The sequence below is a fragment of the Drosophila busckii genome, chromosome X (assembly GCF_011750605.1).
Source record: "Drosophila busckii strain San Diego stock center, stock number 13000-0081.31 chromosome X, ASM1175060v1, whole genome shotgun sequence".
Classification (NCBI taxonomy): domain Eukaryota; kingdom Metazoa; phylum Arthropoda; class Insecta; order Diptera; family Drosophilidae; genus Drosophila; species Drosophila busckii.
In genome coordinates this window covers 123,615-144,033 of record NC_046608.1, presented here as the reverse complement: position 1 = coordinate 144,033, position 20,419 = coordinate 123,615, and the positions used below count along the sequence as shown (strand labels likewise).

The following is a 20,419-nucleotide window of genomic DNA, read 5'->3' as shown; positions in this document are numbered from 1 at the left end:
GTTTCGGCTGCTAACTGCAGCTAAGCACCTTTAATTCATTCGGTCTGCGTACGTACGCAGAACATGCGCCAGACTTGCACATTAAAAATTATGTAAAAGAAAGAAAAACAATTGAACAAAAGGGGAAGAAGTACGCAAAGGCATTGGCATCGAAATTTGGGGTGGGGTGGAGACACGCATTTTGTTTGATTAGTGGTCACGTTCGTAGCTGCTTTGCGGCTAATGCTTGCCAAAAATGCTCTAGAGAGCAAAACAGCGGGTGAGAGTGACAAAGAGAGAAACAACGCATTCAACGTGTTACCCATCTATTATCAAAGTCGAGCACGTCCGGACCAGAGCAGCGCCCTCGTGGCCCAATCCAAGTTGCTCCTTCTATTGTTGTTGTTGTTTCTTTTTTTTACGTACTTTACAAGCTGCAGACTGTGAAAATTTCCAACAGCAGCAACACCAAACACATATGGACACTGACATAGACAGACCAAGAGAGAGAGAGAGAGAGAGAGAGATCCTTTTGGTAGAAGTGGAGGTGATGCTGCAGCTGGTCATATCTTGTAAACTGTTTTAAGGCACTTGGCCTTTTGTTAGCCCCAAAATAGTCCCAGAATAAGCCGCACGGACTTACTGCCAGCAAATCAAACTTACATATATACATATTATACATATATACATACACTTATAAATATACATCAGTTTGGCTTAAATAACAGGCCTTGGTATTAGGGTAGATATAGGGATTTTAGCCGTAAGCCCCAATGCTAAATTTAGGAGCAACAACTATCTAACTTATACATCTGCAGCTGTCGAAGGTTACTATCAACAATGACCAATGACTGGACTTGAGAGCAAATGAACTTGTTAGTCAACTTACTACTTAGAGCTAACGAGTCCTTGTAATTAAATCAGCAACAAAAAACGGACCAAATGTCAATTACAAGGCATAACAATTGCCCGCATATACATCCCTGTATGTCAATACATACATACGTAGGTAAATAGCACACATGGAAGGAAAAGTTAGCCCACATACATCGCATATGCCGCTTTAGACTCGTGTTGTGTAACAAAAGCGCACCCGTTAGCCCATTCGCTTGTGCGCCCAACGCAGCTGGCAGACATTTGCAACTCAGTTGGTGGCTAATTAGCAGGCGGCAGCCCGAAGATTGCTGCGCATAATTGTAACTTACATTAAATTAAAAAGCCCACAAAAACAAAGCATAGTAAAGTGTCAGAAAAAAGGCTGTAGCGGCAAGCAAATTGAAAATTATGAAAAATGCAGAATAATATTAAAATGTTGGTGGCGCACACGCATACACACACATACATAGATACATGTGTATGAATGTATATTGTGCGAGAGGCTTACACAAAAAATTGCGCTGCTGTTTAAATCAGGGTCCAGATTATCTGGGTTAGTAGAATTTGCGCGCATTTCCTGCTCATTTCAACCACATTTTAATGTGACAGAGAAATTTTTGATAAAAGCGGCGAATGCGGGGTGCGTTGGCAGTAGCGGACGCTGTAGAAGAAATACCGTAAAGCAAAAACAGAAAACTTGCGAAAACGTCGCAACAAGCACAGAGCGAGAGAGAGAGAGGGAAAGAAAATAAAGCGAAAGTTAGCACATAAATATATGTATGCACATTATATGTATATGTGTGTGTGTGTGTATGTCTAGGCAAAGACTATTTTCATAATTTACAGTGACTTTTTGCAGGAAAAAAATAAAAAAAATAAAAACAATATAAACTAAAAGCGACACAGTCAGCGTGTAGAGAATGCTGCCAAGAGTTGGCCAAAGAGAGGCAGAGTAGGTTGTCTATTGTCTTTTTCCGCAGCTGTACGACAAAAATACCATCGAAGGCAGTACTGAAACGAAGGCACAAGCTAGTTCGTATGAACTTTTTATAGGCGACTTTGCCAACGCTTTAACGAACTCAGCATTTTGAGCTGGTTCACTCTTTGACTGCAGCAATGGGTGGTAAGTAAGCTGGCGCAAGCAACAAACTTTTACGTATAGCTAAATGCTACAGCTGCAACTGAAATACTGACAAAAAGCGACAGCCTCTTGCACTCAGCAGAGGGGTAGGGCGAAGAGGGAGAAGAGACAGACGCTGACAGGAAATAGAGGCTGCCGCTATCCGTTTGCGTTTGCAGTTGGCAGCCAGCATCAGAGCTATAACCCATATCCCCATTTAGCATATATGTACTACTACACCGCTTCTGTCGTACCGAATGCCTTAGCAACTGTTGTTAGAGTATGCTGGCGCCAACAAAACAGTCATTAAGCCCCGTTGCAAGTCAGCAGTCAGTTCAAGACGAGTTGTAGTTAAACATAGATACATATATGTATGTATATAAAGTATATACTTCATATGTCTGTATGGTATGGTACTACATATGCACATTGACCAAAGTTTTTTTTTGATTTGCAATTCGCATTTTGTAGCATACTTTAAGAGCGCACCTTAATACTTAATACGTTAGTCGAAGCAGCAAGATAGTCAGTTATTATTATTCAGTCCAGTTATTAGTTCAGTCTTCAGAACTAATTGCATTTCTTTTTAAGTCAAATTTGATTTAAAGCTTGATCTAATTGTAATTGCATTGCATTGCAAGCTTCTGCAAAAATGCAAAGCAACAAACATAAGCAAACATAACATTAACATATGTATGTATATGTATATATACATATATATAAGAGTGTGCGGTTGTGTGTGTGTGTGCTTGAGCTTACAAGCCTTACAAATGTGTCAAAAACAACACAAACACATACACGCAAAATAGCATTGTGTTATGTGTGTTTGCTTCTCTTTTATTCTTGTTTGTTTTTTTTTTTGTGCTAGGCAGCAATAGTTGCCAAATTTGATACAATTTCAATCTAAGCAAACACACGCACACACACACGTAGCACATAGCTACATTTTGCCTTGAAAAGCCCCATAGTGCATTGGTATGTATGCATTGCAGTCTTGTGTTACAAAGTCATTTAATAGCCAAATATCATTTGTTCTGCATGTCTGAGTAAAATGGGTTTTAATTGAACATTAAAGTAGTGCACTGAATACCAGAGAAAGAAACAAACGCAACAGCAGCAGCAGCTGTCTATATTAAGACTTTGTTTGCATTGCCGTTCACTCTTTCACTATCATTATTATGTTTTTTGCTTTTCAATAATGCTTTACTATTTTTTGCGTTGGCATTATTGTGCGCACTACGTTTCAGTTGTCACTTTTCGTGCTTTTTTCTTTAGTTTGTCTTATCCTCTGTTTGTGTTGTTGTTGCTATTGTTATTGCTGTTGCCTACTGCTGTTCGCATTCAAGCGCACTTGAGCAAATAAGCACACTTGGCCATACTCACTTAGCCACTTACTTACAGCTGTTGTCATTGTTGTTAGCATTATTGTTGTCGCTGCTCAGCTGTTCGCTTACACACACACACACATACACACACACAAACACACACACATACGTATGTATATATGAAAGTCTACGCTTCTTAAGTGGAATATATAATGGACAAAAGATTTTCTTTTGCCATCTATTATAGTGCATGCTTGTGACAATCAGACGTTTACTCAATCGAAAATAATAAGTACTATTCAAGATGGACTTACCCTCACTTGACTTAGAAATCCAGGCAATAATGCACTATAAGTATTTCTGCCTTCTTTTTGACAATCAATTTTCGGAAATGGGCAACATGTCATTCATATTAATGATCATTATCACATTAAAGTCAACTGCTCCAATCAAAAACAAGTTGGGCGCACACCAACTTGTTATAATACACTTTGACTAGGGCATCGCAGCACACATACGCATGCACTCACAAACACGCATACACACAAAACAGCGGACGCTTACAGCTCGTCACTAATGACGCTCGCCGACTGCGTCGCTTTCATGGTGCGTCAGCCGGCGCACCCCGCTGGGAAATATGACCACTATTTGAGGCCAAAATTAATAACTCAAAAACGAAGCAAGATATTCCAATTTGGTTCATAGCATTGCACTATGGGAAAAATTACCAGTTTAAGAGGCCAAATTAAAAATAACACAAAAACGGAGCAAGATATTTCAGTTTGGTTTTTTGCATTAGGCTTATATGACCGTAAGCTATTATACTTTAAAAAATTGTGGGCGTGGCACCGCCTCTTTAGGAAAAACAACAACAATTTTTTTTTAATTTTAAAAACAATTATGTCAAATCAATATAACACATGCTAAAATAATTTTTGAAGGATATTTTTTTGACGCCAATGGGCGTGGCACACCTTTAAAATACTTGAAATCGGATTTACAATGCTTTCACATTGTGCTCAAGCGGTAGCTAAATTTTTTTAGTTCATTAATTAAAGCCTTTATTTGAGTTTCTAATTGTGTCTCAGGTTTGGTAGCCCTCCCTTTTGTTTTTCTGAACCGCTTCATTTTCCACACAAATCTCCATTTTCTAACTATATCCATTTAAAAGAGAATTAAAAAATCTACAAAACCTAATATATTTCATTGATGGACTCCTCTGGACTCATTTTGAATATCTATTGAAAAGTGAGACATAATGCAATTTCTTTATTTTTAAGACTTCCTACACATTTCTCATTATTCTGGGAACAGCAAGAGTGATTTTAACATTTGAAATTCACACATACATAATAAAAGCCTAACTTCATCGAATGCATTTCAAAAATTTTACTTTTATCGCGTATTTATTAGTTTTTGATGAACTTATAAATTGCATACAAAACTTAGCAAGTTCAAACGCACGTGCTTTGCTATTGCAACAGCTGTGTTTGACAGCTGATATCTTTGTAGTGGCGCCATCTATTGAAATTTCTGGTACGCAACATTAATAATAATTCTTTCCTGAATGAGTTCCAATTAAGAAAATTATTAGTTTTCGACTTTTGAAAAATGGGTTTTGGCCACTTAAACTGGTCATTTTTCCCATAGTGCATTGGGTTAATATAGCCGTAAGGTATAAGGCTTAAGAAAATTGTGGGCATGGTACCGCTCTTTTAGGTAAAAATAAACAATTTTTTTTTTATTTTTAAAAACAATATGTTAAAATAATATAATACATGCTAAAATAATTTTTGACGGTATTTTTTTGACAACAGTGCGCTTGGCACGCCTTTAAATTACTTAAGATTTGATTTACAATGCTTTCATATTGTGCTCAAGCGGTAGCAAAATTATTTGATTTCATCCATTAAAAGCTTTGTTTGAATTTCTAATTCTGTCTCAGGTATGGTAGCTGTGAAGAAAAAAAAAAAAAAAGGCCTTCTTTGTGTTTTTCTGAGAAGCATTATGCCATTTGCCACACAAATCTTCAATTTCCAATTTGAGGTTATGTCCGAAAAACTTAAATTTCATGCAATGTGATTAAAAGTGGCTTTACTCACTATATCTGCTTAAAAGTGAAATTAAAAATCTACAAAATAGAATAATAGCAGCAGGAGACTACAATGCAAAGCACACACACTGGGGATCTCGCCTTGTGACTCCAAAAGGAAAGGAGCTCTATAATGCAATTATAAAAAGGCCAAGCAACAAACTCGACCAGTTTCCCCCGGTAACCAAAACTGGCAACAGACCCCAAATTACCAAAATACCTTCGGAAATTCATCGTGCCGAAAGTCTTCAGATCTCTTGATCTGACACTCGCCCGTCCTAATTAATTTACTCAGCTATCAAGCAACTCGATCAACCGCTTAGATTGACTTCACCCAAAACCAAATGGAATCTGCCTATATTGGAATATATAAGCTCACACCATTACGCTAAATCCTGTATCAACGTATAAAAAGATGATATCGAAGGACTTCCAAAACACTAGAGTCCAACGTTTGTCACCGCGCCCCACATTGCAACTCTCAAAACGCACAAAGCGCCTCACTCAAAGAGACAAATCAGGCCAAATCGAAGCAACTCTCTAGAAAAACGACGCCTTAGAGAGAATGGCAGTCTCACGGTCGACATATGCACGTCAAAGGCTTAAAGACGCCACCCGCAAGCTTACAAAAGCGTTAAAACAACAAGAAGCTAATAGTCAACATCGCTACATCCAGCAACTATCATCCTCTTCTACGAAAAACTCAATGTGGAAAGCTTATCCAACTCTATGCTCACCAACAGAAACCGTGATGCCTATAAGAACCAACAAGTCGGTGGGCCCGCAGTGATGAAGGACAGGCCAAAACTTTCAGGACACCTTGAAAATGTGTTTCAGCCAAATCCTGCTACAAATTCATTCACAATACCAACATTAACAAGTGACTCTCGCCCAAACGAAAATCACCAGGCTTCGACCAAATAACCGCACACATCATCAAAAATCAGTTGAACCCGAAAAAATCACCAGGCTTCGACCAAATAACGCCAAAAATGATTATTGAGCTCCCTTATTGTGCAGTTTGCACCCTCGCGCAACTCTTCAATGCCATCACCAAGCTTGGTTACTTCCCAGAGAGATGGAAAATGTCAATAATAATATAATGATACCAAAGCCAGGCAAAGATCACACAAATCCATCGTCATACAGACCCATAAGCCTACGATCATCCCTGTCAAAACTCTTTGAAAAATGCTTGCTGACTCGGATAAATCCATATATAAGAATCCATAACGAAATTCCATCACATCAATTTGGGTTTCGTGGTGAAAAACACGGCACTATCGAGCAGGTTAATCGCATAACTTCTGAAATAAGAAGCGCATTCGAAAACCGAGAATATTGCACTGCAATATTTTTAGATGTATCCCAAGCATTCGACAGAGTCTGGCTAGAAGGACTAACGCATAAGATCAGAACAACGCTTCTTAATAATACACACAAATTATTAGAGTCGTATCTATATGACAGGAAATTTGCAGTGAGATGCAATCCTGCTATGTCTGACGACTATGTGATCAGAGCTGGAGTCCCACAAGGCAGCGTACTTGGACCAACACTATATGTCCTTTTTACAGCAGATATTCCAACAAGTAGACGACTAACAACATCCACCTTTGCTGACGATACAGCTATTCTCAGCCGTTCGAAGTGCCCAATGCAAGCAGCAGCGCAACTGGCTCTTCATATGGTCGAAGTGGGAGAAATGGCCTCTGACTGGGAATAAAAGTAACGAACAAAAAGCAAACATGTTACGTTTACCCTAAACAGCCAAAATTGTGGCAACCGCTCACACTAAACAATTCCGCACTTCCGCAAGCAAACGAAGTGACGTATCCTGGAGTACACCTCGACAGAAGGCTCACATTGGCGAGGCACATGGAGCCAAGGAACGAACTAAACTAAAAGCGCAATAGCCTCCACTGGGCTTATCAACGCTCGTTCCTCTCTCAGCCTTGAATATAAGGTCCTGCTCTACAATTCCGTACTAAGGCCCATCTGGACCTATGGCTCCCAACTATGGGGGAACGTCAGCAATAGCAAAATTGTTATTGTCCAGAGAGTCCAGTCAAAAATCCTTAGAACTATCACCGGGGCACCGTGGTACGTTCGAAACGAAAACATAGAGAAAGATCTAAATATTCAACCAGTTAGAGATGTAAATAGCTGAACACAAGGTAAAATACTACAGCAAGCTTTCTTCGCATCCTAATCCCCTTGTGCGAGGGCTAACAAGGCTGTGCAGCCGCTCCCGTCTGCGTCGTAACGACCTACCAACCAGCCATAGAATCTAGGAACGTGCAATCCTAAAACAATTTAAAGAAACTGTTAATGTTTAGCTATAAGATTTGTATACTTATTGTTAGTCTCAATTTAAGAGAAGATTCAACAAAAACAGCAAAGCTTAAAAAAAAATAAAAAAAATAGAATAAATTTCATGTATTTCTCTGGACTAATTTTGAATCTCTATTGCAAAGTAAGACATAATGAAATTTTTTTATTGGTAAGACTACCTATACATTTTACATTCTGGGAACGTTAAGAGTGATTTCTGCATTTTAAATTCACAATTCTCCAATTCTTCAATTGCATTTCAAAAATTTCACTTATCTCGTTTATTTCTTAATTTTAATTAAATTTCCAATTGCTCACAAAATTTTCCAATTTGAAACGCACTTGCTTTGCTATTGCAATAGCTGTGTTTAACAGCTGGTATTTTCGAAAAGACGCCATCTATTGAAATTTTTGGTACGCAACATTAACATTATTTCAGATTTTTAAATGTTTTTTAATTACTTAAATATCGTTTTGTTCGATTTGCAGAGGAGGGGAGAGGAAATAAAAAAAATTAAATAAAAGCGCTTGGGCTTGGGTATAGGAAATACACTCCGTTTCACTTGAATAGCACACAAAATTTTTCATAATTTTTCATCTCTCAGGCTAAAGCAATGTTTGTTGCTGTTTTTTATTCGTCTCCTTCTCTACTCTCTTCCAACAAAAATTGGAAGTCTGGAAATGTACCGTTTAAATTTACCGTAATTTTCTTTTGAACTTGCTTCAATATCTGGCACATTTTTTGTTTCAATTGAATAGCACATTTTAGATTTAGTGTCGTTTCAGCAGCCAAGGAAATTGAATCATAAGCGTTTTTTGATTAATTTGTGAATTTTAAACAAAGTTTAATCATTTTGTGCAATTATGGGTCGTGGAACGTCACTAAGTCACGAAGAACAGATCAAAATACAAAGCTATATTGATTGTAACCTTTCTGTAGCTAATATAGCGAAAAAAATTGGAAGAAGCAGAAAAGTCGTATACAATTTTATTAAGAACAAACAAAACTATGGAAAAAATATGAAAGGTCGCAAGAGTAGTGTTCTTAGCGACACAGATAAGCGTGCCTCAAATTCTCATGACTCTGTGAGCAAGATAAGGGCAAAAGCAGGTGTTGACGCGAGCAAAACTACTGTTTGGCGAGTTATTTCGAAAGATAAACATCTTAAACGTTTGAAGCTTAAAAAAAAACCACCGCTTAACCCCAAACGAAAGGAAGCACGGTTGACCTTTTGCCGCGTCAATATGTCATGGTGTAACGAGTGGAAGCGCGTAGTTTTTTCTGGTGAAAAAAAGTTCAATTTGGAGGGGCCAGATGGCTACAATTATTATTTTCATGATCTGAGGAAAGAGGCGCATCAATTGGAGCGTTTACATAGTCGAAAAAGCTTTTCCACCATTGGAAAATTTTTTCAATCATTTGCCTTGGACATTCCAGCACGACAATGCCCCAATGCATACTGCACGTGTTGTAAAATCTTTTTTAACAGATAAAAATGTTGAAACTCTGAACTGGCCACCATACTCGCCGGATCTGAATATAATTGAAAATGTTTGGGGATGGCTGGCCAGAAAGGTTACATTTACATACATTTAAAAAATTTGGTTGCTCTAGCTTTTATACTTGCTGAGAAACAGTTCCTCAAACATCAAACATATCTCCTCACTTTGTCTTGCTGATCAAGAATATACATATACTTTGTTGGGCCTGCCAATCAAAGAGTATTAAAAAGCCCCCTTAAGGTAATGTGAATATATAGATATATCTTTAAAATTACTAAAATCGCAGAAAAAGCGATTTATGCCCAATTGCTTATATGTAGAAATGCATTCCAACCACACATAAATATTATAATTAGTGTCCCATATTTATATTATTTTATAAATAATTGAAAGTTCCGAGCTCCGCCAACCTTCAGTTTCTGTCATTAAGCAGTCGACAAATTTCAACATGTCTATCTGAATATTTATAATATAATTTTGATGAGAGCTTCAGCTCTCTATTTCTTGATTTTCTAGTAAGCTACTTTAATTAAAACGAAAATTCAGTTTTCCGAATTTCCCGACGACATTTTCCAATCAAGTTATACAATTTGATTTTCATTAATTTTTCGTGAATATTAAAACTTTCTGTCTCTTAAGCGGAACATTCAATTTTTGGAATTTTCAAAATCAGAGCATCCCAAAAAAAATTAAATACTCTACTAGGCCTTTCTGTTGCCAATCAGCTTTGCGGAGCTCGTGATGTTACAACCAATAAATGCCTCCTTATTTGTTATCACAATTGTTCACAGTACAATTAATTAAGTTGATGTAATGAATTACTTATGAACTAGTGTAATCAAGGCCAACAATATCAATGTAAACATTGAATTGCTTGTGAACTAGTATACTCGAGGTCAAAAATATCAAACACTTTTTAATCAAATTGCTTAATGGAATATCCATATGAAAGAGTATAAAAACCATCCACCGCCTCTATCGTAAAAACCTGCAATTGTAGAATTTTACGCTTTATAATATGTACAGAGAACTTTCAGTTAACTTAACTCAAGTAAGTTTAGTATAAAAATGCTTAGCTTAACTGGAAACCTAACAAAGAGCTTTTGCATCAGTAAACACAAACGCTTTGACAAATTTTAAGTTTGAACACCAAGTTGGGAATTTAATTACCTGCAATTAAACTTGTTGCAGCTCGTTTTTTCAAGAAACCCTCGACAACATTTACAAAAACAAATTGTATGGCTATGAGCCATATATATGACCCTGCTTCAACTCTTCTTGATTTGTGAAGAGAGCTGAGAAAATATGAAAAATCCAAAACAAATTAGATTTACTTAGGATATACACGGACCTACGTAACAGCCGTATGAGGCTAAGTGCATTTAATTAAACACGTGACTCTCCGTTTCACTTCTGTATATCATAACCGTTGAAGCAAAGCTGTCGTTTTTTCGCTGTGTTATCTTATTCACTTGTATACATGAAATGTGACATATTGTTAGAGCGAGAATCGTGTTGGAGCTAGGACCAGTATGTTAATGTTAAGAATGAGAGAGATGCATGCAGCTCGTAAGCTGCACAACTTTATCTAGTTTATTTCGACTGTATATATGTACAACGTGTATGTATGTTTATGGGATTTTGTATATTTCCTAGTACACAACTTAGGTGTCTGTAGCTGTGAAAGTACTCACACAGTCCAGCATGGGCTTATACACTCAACTCGTCATCCTGGTCAATATGGACAATTCTCCAGAAAGGTCAACCACAGCCAGAAAATTGAAAGTGTAAAATAGCATGTTTTTATAGGGAGCATATTTTACATTTACTCATAACACATATTGAAATATTTCAATGCAAAGTCAAAAACGTGCGAAAGTTAAAGAGGGTCTTTATGCGTTGATATTCGCTCTTTTAAATCTCGGTTTATATTTCACGAATATAAAACAGATGCAAACGAAACGATAGCGTAGTGTCCTCGATATAGGAGCACCTACATACCAAATTTGGTTGCTCTAGCTCTTATAGTTACTGTGAAACACGGACTCATACAGACGGACAGACAAACGGACGGACGGACGGACAAGAATATATATATTTGCACATTTGAACTTCATAATACCGATTTCCATTTTTTACAAAAATGTCAAAGTGTATAAAAAACTACTTAATATTTTTAAGTCAAACCATAAACATAATTAAGAGCTATAAATACATAATACTTTAAGTTTAATTGCTTGAAAATCTTTCTTCGCGTTTCGCTAAAATCAGTGCTTGAACTGGTTTTCGAAAAAGCGACTTCTGTTTTTGTCGGATGCATTTTTGCAATTATCTTGAATACAAAGAATTTTTCAAAATCGATCTTAGCACCAATTATAGACATAACCAAGAGCTATAAGATTCATATTTTGCAAAAATAAAATAATGTCTTGGCACATGTTTTTTTTCGGTTTAAGTGGGTACAAATATCCCATTCGACACTTAATGGACTCTGCCACTCCCCATTCGGCTGTTACGCACAAATTAAAATACTCTTTGTATATTTTTATGTACCGGATATAAGCCTATAGGGCATTGTATGTATGTAGACATAGCAACTTTATTCCGATTAACGATTAAATTATGTACGTATTTTATATGTAAGGGTTGGCATCACTGATCAATCAGCATCAATTATTATGCTGAGCCACCTCAATGAGCTGCTCATTAAAAAACTTGTTCAAACGTAAATAACTTTTTTAAATATACATGTTTCCAAATCAAATAGCACTGCATTGCAAAGTCATTAAATAGATACTTTGTCAGCTACCTGGGCGCCAGGCGAAGAATGCAAATTATTGTAGAAAACTTAAAGCGATTTCAATTGCCCAATTATGGAAAATAAAGTGTACATAAATTGCGAATTGTAAATAGAGCTAGAAAATACACGCAAAAGCATAATAACAAATAAAACGCTAAGAACATCAAAGTCAACGGACATTGCTAAATAAATATCGCATAGCCAAACAAACATTCTCAATTTTTTCTTTGCTTTTCTCCTTTGCATACAATTTTTTTTGCCATGATAGCCCTCATATTATGTTCACTACTCTTTTTGTTGCGAAACTTTGAAAACGAAACTGTTACGTATTAGAAAGAGAATGAGGCAGACACAAGGAGAAGAAGTTAGGTTTACACCGAAACCGCAATACGCTTATATAAAAAAGGTTGCATAGCAGGATAATAAATACGCTTGCCAAATTTAAAACAACATAACTCGCTGCTAAGACCAAAAATGACCGAACTTGCACTTTGTGCCTGTAAAGTCTTTCAGACATTCTGTGAGAGCTACAGCACTGCTGTAAGTAAACAGTGTGTGGCGCAAGCATTTGTCAAGTGCCTCAACTACCTTCCGGGCAGCTGTCTTTGGGATGCGCCACAAGATGCGAGTAAATAGCTAGTGCATAAATATGCGAACAACTTGCATCACTCAGCCAAGAGGCATCGAGCGGCCTTGAGTCTTGGGCTGACATGGCATACCATGCCACATCCGCCATGGCATGCCACGACAGCCAACGGCTGGTCACTGCAGTAATAAGTGCCGTCGTCGACCAACCAAAAAAATAATATAATAAATAGTACAAAAAAATGTATGTTGCTTGCTTTCACAAACTTTGATAAGTACTCGGGGATTGCTGTGTTGCTCAAATTGTAAATGCATTACATAGTCATACTACAGTTGTTATTTTTGTTGTTATTCTCGCTAACACTGGTCACAAAAGTCTTTTGGGAAAATTTAATTGTTGCACGCTCTTCAAAATGTTGCATACTTTTCGGCTACTTGTACGTCTTTTTTATTCGCTCTAACAAAGTTGTGCAAATGTATGTCACAGGGAGAAGGAGGCGTGTCAGGCCCCATATATTCTGAATCAGCTAGACAAACTGTGGCGATTAAGCCCTATGCCAGTCTGTCTGTATAAGCAGCAAGAACACGGAGGCCATAGCAACCGAAGTTTGGTATAAAGGTACTTCTAATTCCGTAGCAGAACGCTTTTATTTTTTTTTATCCCCCTTCTTATACAAATCGAAAAAAGTTATTTGAATATCGAAAAACCCTGATCTACGTCTGCATCGGAATTGTTTAATACTTAGTACTCAGATCGGATAAATAACTTCGACCATATTCATATAAAAGCAGAGTGCGCTTGCTGCTAGCCAAAGTGTATCAAAAAGTTGTCCGCGCCCAAGTTTAATGCCCTCTTGTCTTGTGTTGGCACAGTAAAACTTTTACTTACATAAATTAATTATTTTCGTGAATGACGTTACCCAATTGTCGTTGGCCAAAGCAGCTGTCCCCATTTACAATGTGCAACAAAAGGTGCAAACTTTGGTCCATGCCGAAAGTATTTTCCAAGAAAATTGTGTAAAAATATAATTGGTTTGAGTAAACTACGGAATTTTCAAATGCTTCGTGATGCACAATTTTTATGACCTTGACTGAACGGTCTGTGCACTGCACTCTCACTTTGCTTCTTAGGAATCGCAATTAATTCAATGTCAGTTAAACCGTAACTGAGGCAAAGACTAAGCTGGGCGCATAGTATCAAAACTAAAACCAAACGCTCTTGCAAGAAACAATTCGTCTTGATGCGAATAGTTAGCCAAGGTGAGCACAATCGAAATCGCGTAAAACTTTTTGGCAATACCAATACTGTGTCCGTGTATGTTTGTTTTTTTTTTTCTTCTGATTCGTCATGGAGGTGAAATCTAGCATGCACAATTCACTGACTCCGCCAGTGGGTACCATGGAACGAAGTTGCGAACGGAGCAAGCCAGCTTTCTGGGGATCGGAGCCTTTTTGTGGGCTCGGGGCAAGCTATGTTAAAGGCGCTAGAAGCGCCGCGAGAGAGCGAGAACTGGTGGGGAAAATCGCTAGCTGCCAGGCACAGTAAGGGACTTATTGGCGGATATGACAAGAAGCTTACCGCTGATTGTCTGAATAAGCGTAAAAACGAGCTTAGGATAATCACAGGTTTCCTAACGGGACCTTGTTCAGACCTTCACACAAATTATCAAGTGGACGCGTTAAAGTTGGACGCAATCAACTTTTATATACATTTTGATTGGGGCATTGCAAACACACGCACTCACTCACAAACACAATACACACAAGACAGCTAATGCGTCACAACGTGTTTTCGGTGTACCTTCAGCAGCGACGCCACTGAATGCGTCAGCAGATTTTTTAATACTTTTTAATTGCTGAAAATAATTTTTTTTTCGATTTGAGAGGGAGGAAGGAGGAAATAAAAATAAATAAAATAAAAGCGATTTGTCCTGGGCCTAGCAGCACCTACACAACAAATTTGCTCTATAGTTGCTGAGAAACAAGCACTCATAGAGACGGACGGACAGACGGACATAACTATATCGTCTCAGTTTGTCTTGCTAATCAGGAATATACATACCTTATGGGGTCTACCACTCATCCTTCTCCTTGTTACATACATTTGCACAACTTCATAATAACCTTTTCCATTTTTTACAAAAATTTCAAAGTGTATAAAAATTGTGGATGATGCATTATGCAGGCTCTGCCTAGAGCACGATTCCCAGAACACCTACATACTGGAGGAGTGTCCAACTAAACACCAGTAAGATAAAGAACTTAAAACAAGGACAAATTTTGACATTTCTGCGTATCATGTTTATGATAAATTAGTTAAAGAGGAAATTGCCTGTTCATAGTATTTGTTGAGTCAACTTAATTTCTGCCAACTCGATGTCGGTCACCGCCTTGATCATCCATTGTGGAGCGTGCCTTGCGAAATCTATATAGAGACTCCAATAACGCATTCTTCTCTTCAATTACCGTTTTATACAACTTTCTCTAAAAGTGTCCAGCAATAAAATCGGTCGATTTCCAGATGCTTCATCTACAGGCTTACTTTCTTTGGGCAGGAGAATAAACCGTTAAATCTTACATCTTCTTGGGAGCATTCCTTCCTGTATGTTCCCCATAGATCCATGTTTGCCTCCTCAGATATACGCCTAAATCTCTCTGCTTTGCTCCATTTAATGGAGCCATAAGACTCTCGCTTGCCCACTCGAAACTAGAGAGTCGCCGACCGAAGTCTTGGCGACCTTGACTTCTTCTTCTCTCTTTCCTGATTGATATCGTCCGTCCACCAGTAGATTGGCATTTCACGTCTGCTTGGCTTCGTCCTTTCCTATCTTCTGCTGAGCTTCACCTTAGGTATGCATCTGTAACTTCCATCGCTGAGTTTTCGTGGAGATAGATAGCCACCAGCTTATACAGAAAACGGATGCTCGCGATGGCATAGCGCATGGCTTGGTGGATGGATCTCCTCTTTCTATCGTCCAACATTTATAAAAGTTTTCGGACCTCTCGTCCGAGTTACCTTCGTGCAGAGCTCTTCTGCCTCTAGTCGTTATTGGGTCCCAACTTTTAAGTCATTATCTTTGAACGTTATGCAGTCCTGTTCTGATCCCATGGTTATCTATGCAAGTACACTTGTTGATCCCAAGGCTTTACTGAGCTTAGTCGCATTCTCGCGTTGCATTTATATATCACGTTGGTGGCATCCTGTTGGAGGTCGCGAGCTCCTTTGCCTGCTATCGTATTCTTATAGCAGTCACATCCCTTTGACACTTTAGTCGTCTTTTACGACAAGCAGTGGGTATATGTGTCATACCAACAACCGATTTCATTGCTGTTGAAACGATTAATTGTGCCTGGCCGTCAGAAACTTGTGAACTGTGTATAGCTTGGCGCAATTTATATGAGATTCAAATCGATGGGATGCTAGCTCAAACAGCAGCTGCGTGAATCTCTATTCCGTTTGCAATTGCAATTGTTTCATTTTATTTTACACCAAGTATGCACAAAACTTTCATCAGTAATTAATGTTAATTGTACTTATAATTGATAAAGTTGCCCAGCGTTGCTGATGAAAACGCCGTCGTCAATGCCAAATTCAAACAATACTCAGCTTTAGCCCACCTTCTCTTCACCAATAAGGACCCACAGCTAACCCCTTAAATCTAACGGTACCAAAAATATCAACAACAAAAAAATAGGTAAACGCTGTTTAGAAAATTGTGCGCTGGCAATGACTTGAGTTTTTTTTTATGCTAATGCAAAAACTTTACGTGCTCAAGCTTATTGAGTAGCTGCCATCAAGCAAAGAGAGCGGAAAGAGCTCTCGCCACGGCGAGGGTCAGTCTCTATATATGTGGGTGTGTGTGTCAGATTGTGACAGTCAAATAAATTTGAAAAGGCCCACGAACGATTGTCAACAATTGAACTTCAATTGGCAAAAAGTTTATCGAGTTAATGCTAACGCAATTGAAAGTGAACACAACTAAGAGCGAGATACTGCCTTTGGGCCACACTCAACGTCATAAATCTTAGTGCTGATAGCAAGTCTTTAAACTTTTATTGTGATTAAAGCTGCTTGAAATATTTCTATAAGCACTGCCAACATTAGATAATGTGCAAAGTTTCGCAAAACAATTGCAGCTTTAATTAATACACAAACACGCACATACATACATAAATAGTTATTGCAATAAGTTGGCTAAGCAGCTAAAATGCTTAATTTTAATTTTGTAACTTTTAGTTGGATACATACATAAGTATGCATGTATGTTTGAATTTCAGTTTAATAATTTTCATGTTGTAACAATAAAAAGATATAAATTGATCGCAGACATACATGCTATGCGTATGTTCTTAACTGTATTTGCTTATAACTACATTAACACTTTGTTGGCTTTGACTTGATTTGCACAAAGCTAAAGAGAATCTACTATTTATCTAGCGCCTGGCTGTTGTTTGCAACATTTAAATGAGAAAACTTTTATCACTCACACTCACACACACACACCCATACACGCATGCCTGCACTGCCACTGAGTATATCCAAAATAAAAGCATCTATACAAATATATATGTAGTATGTATGTATGTAAGTATACTTCTATTTACTCCTCAAGAGGCATACAAAATAAATAACTAAAGCGACTTTATCTTAGATATTTTTTGCTAACTTTCTTTTCGGGTTTCTAGTTGTTGTTTACTTGGTTGTTTGTTTTCATGTAATGTGCAAGTTATAGTATATCAAAGTTACCGCGAGAGTTTTATATGACTTTTTATTGACAAAGAGACAGCAATATTTGTGGTCAAGGGTTGCTTAGTGATACTTAACACAGATACTAGAGCTGCAATAACATCGACCAACTATCGATACTACCGAGGCTAAGATTATATTCTCGTATTTCAATTATTTATTGAATTCCACATAAGGTCTTTCTCGTATGAACAGATTTCGACACGCATATCTAGATTAACTTGTCAACTCTGTTGTAGCATATTTTTATTTTCATTAAAGTTAGTTAGCTATGTACGTCGACACGTTAAGACGTTAAATTCTTAAATATTTTGGCGACGGGAGCACTGGGCCATAATAAGCTCTTCAGAAAGCATATTCAAGCACCACAAAAGCATTTTGGAAAATTTAAAATTGAACTATCATCAATTAAACTAATCATATTCTACCTGTAAATGGGTCAACACTATCTAAAGCAAAGAAAATAAACAGATAAATTTAACAAATAAAAACGCATAATATGTTTGTTAGGGCTAAAGTGCAATAAATCAATTTCAATCAATAAAACAACTTTTTGGGCAACTCAACAAGGCGCGACCGTCTGTGTATGTGTTTGTAATTTACCCATGTGAATATTTTGTGCGATTTATTAGTTAAGCTTTTAGACAGACTTAAGCAATATTAAGTTGTACGTGTGTGTGTGTGTGTGTGTGTGTAATTGTGCACATAAATTAATCAACTTGTTTTCGTAGCAAAATTCAATAATTTAGTTTTGTCATATGAGTTCAAGCGGCTTAAGCTTAAGTCTGCTGAATTTTGTTGCAATTGCAGCTACGTATGTATGTACATATATATACATATATATATATAAATATATATATATATATATATATACATAAATATATATATTTGTGTTGGTTTTTTCTTTATCACTTGCAGCTGGACTTGCAATTACAAGACGAGGCTGGCGGCGATATATCCAGTTTTATCACGAATGGAGAATGGGATTTGTTAGGTAAGTTAGTCGCAGGAGAAATTTACGCAAAAACACACTCAGCAACAAACTTCCAGCTAAACATACTAATTGCTAATTAACTAATGAACAAAGCTTAAAATGGCAGCAATGCCTTACTTAAATTAATATCACATTTATAAAGCCTTATACTAATCAAAGCTTGTTTAATAATTTCTCATCTTTTTTCTTCTGCATATATTTCTACATTTAATTTTTCATTAAAAAACAACATAAAACGCAAAATATGCATAAAATAAAAATCAAATTACAAATGAAACGTAGGTGTGCCCGGTAAACGTAATGAAATCTACTATAATTGCTGCCCAGAACCTTATATTGACATAACATTCGCCATTTTGATACGACGAAAAACTTTATACTATTTTTTCAATTTGATTGTACCGTGCGTATTAATCGCCTCGATGGCATTGTTAGGGTTTACACTGCCACCAGATTCTGGTGAGAAGCTATCGCTTGGTAAGTGCCCCTTCATTTAATACTAAAAAATAAATAATACAAATACTAAAGTTGAAACTTAAAAAATGCTTAAAACTTGTGCAGCTTAGTAACTTATGCATGATCTATAAATCAAATACTATTACACATATACATACACATACAGACTCACAGCCAGTCAGAGACACACACTCAGAGCATTCGGATGTGCTTTCGCGCAAGAGCTTGTTGAAGCAGCTGTGGCACACATACCGGCCATTTGCTTACTTTACATTACGTATACGGCAACGAGCCTTGACGAAACCTAAAACAAATGCACACTCTGCGCACCAATAGCCACTGGCAATGCCAACAACTACTAATACTACAATAACAAAAGCGTGACAGCCTCGACTTGCAGATAAGAGTTCACAGTCATTTGCAATCAAAGTCAAAACTGTACACACAAAATACAAAAACTTTACATACAGATTTATGTTTATATAAGAATATATATGTACTATGTGGTATATATTTTTATAAATATATGTGGCAACTGTTGAAAGGTGCTTCAGAGCAGCAACAAATGAGTACAAGGCCTTGAACTCTCGCACTTTTCAGCCTGCATTCTGTGCAATCTAAAACGGAAACTAAAGCTAAAGCACAGTAGCAACTAGTTAACCATGTCAAGATCTTTGTGTGTGTGTGTGCTCAAACAGTAATAGTAGGTAGTATGTTTAAAGTAAGTGCTTTAACTTTATTTACAAGTAGATCAAGTACTTGCATTTTTGCAAATAAAGAAAATCAAGCCATAAAAAAAAACCTACCGAAATTTAATAAATTCAGAAAAAAAACTCTTAAAAGCTAGGGTAAGGTTAAGTCTACAATTTATATTCTCATAAAATTACTTAGTTTAATTCAATTAATTATATTGTTATGGCGGTGCCTAAATATGCAGAATCTTTTATAATTATAATCGTTTACCTGCACTCTAATTTACAAGTTTTGAGTCTCTGGCTCTTTAATTTGCGGTGTTCATATTAATTGACAAACAGAAATGACTACATCGTCTCAGCTTGTAAGCCTAATACAGAATATATGTTAGGGGTCTGCCACGCCTTCTTTTGGGTGCTTGGGACAAATCTCATTCTACTAAATTAGAAAAGGCTTTGTACATTGTTCTTTACATATTCATATTCTAAGCAGTCTGGAACATGTCGCATTTTAATTTTAAAAATCTAGAAAATTATTGAATAGACAGTGCTATACGGAATAATTCGATATAGTATAGATGCATATGTATGTATGCCTCGGGTTAACTGCTGGTGGCAGTGAAAATTTGTCAAATCCTTTAGGAGCTCATAAGCTTAGACGCTGGCTGTTGCCAACTGTGGCAAAAGAACACGTCCCCAAACATTGGCACTGGCTCTATCACGTACAGACTTTTGCAACACGACGCGACATATGGTACATGTCAAAAATTTTTCAAAATATACGCCAACACACAACACAACACTTAGTTGGCTACAAGCGTATGATGGTGTGTGTGTGTGTGTTTATGAAACACATAAACATCGTAGCAAAGTTTTGACACCAAAAAAAAACACATAAATTGCCATATTTTAAAAA

The 20,419-nt window shown here is 37.1% G+C and overlaps 1 protein-coding gene across 1 annotated transcript in view; it reads left to right on the top strand.

Annotated features, from left to right (window-relative positions):
- Nucleotides 1-20,419, top strand: part of LOC117134931 (neuronal acetylcholine receptor subunit alpha-7) — a 117,684-nt gene that overhangs the window by 83,198 nt on the left and 14,067 nt on the right. Inside the window, exons 6-7 of the mRNA XM_033294461.1 lie at nucleotides 18,280-18,355; nucleotides 18,638-18,832. Coding sequence (XP_033150352.1) covers nucleotides 18,280-18,355; nucleotides 18,638-18,832 — 271 coding nt within the window. The remainder of the gene's footprint in view (nucleotides 1-18,279; nucleotides 18,356-18,637; nucleotides 18,833-20,419) is intronic.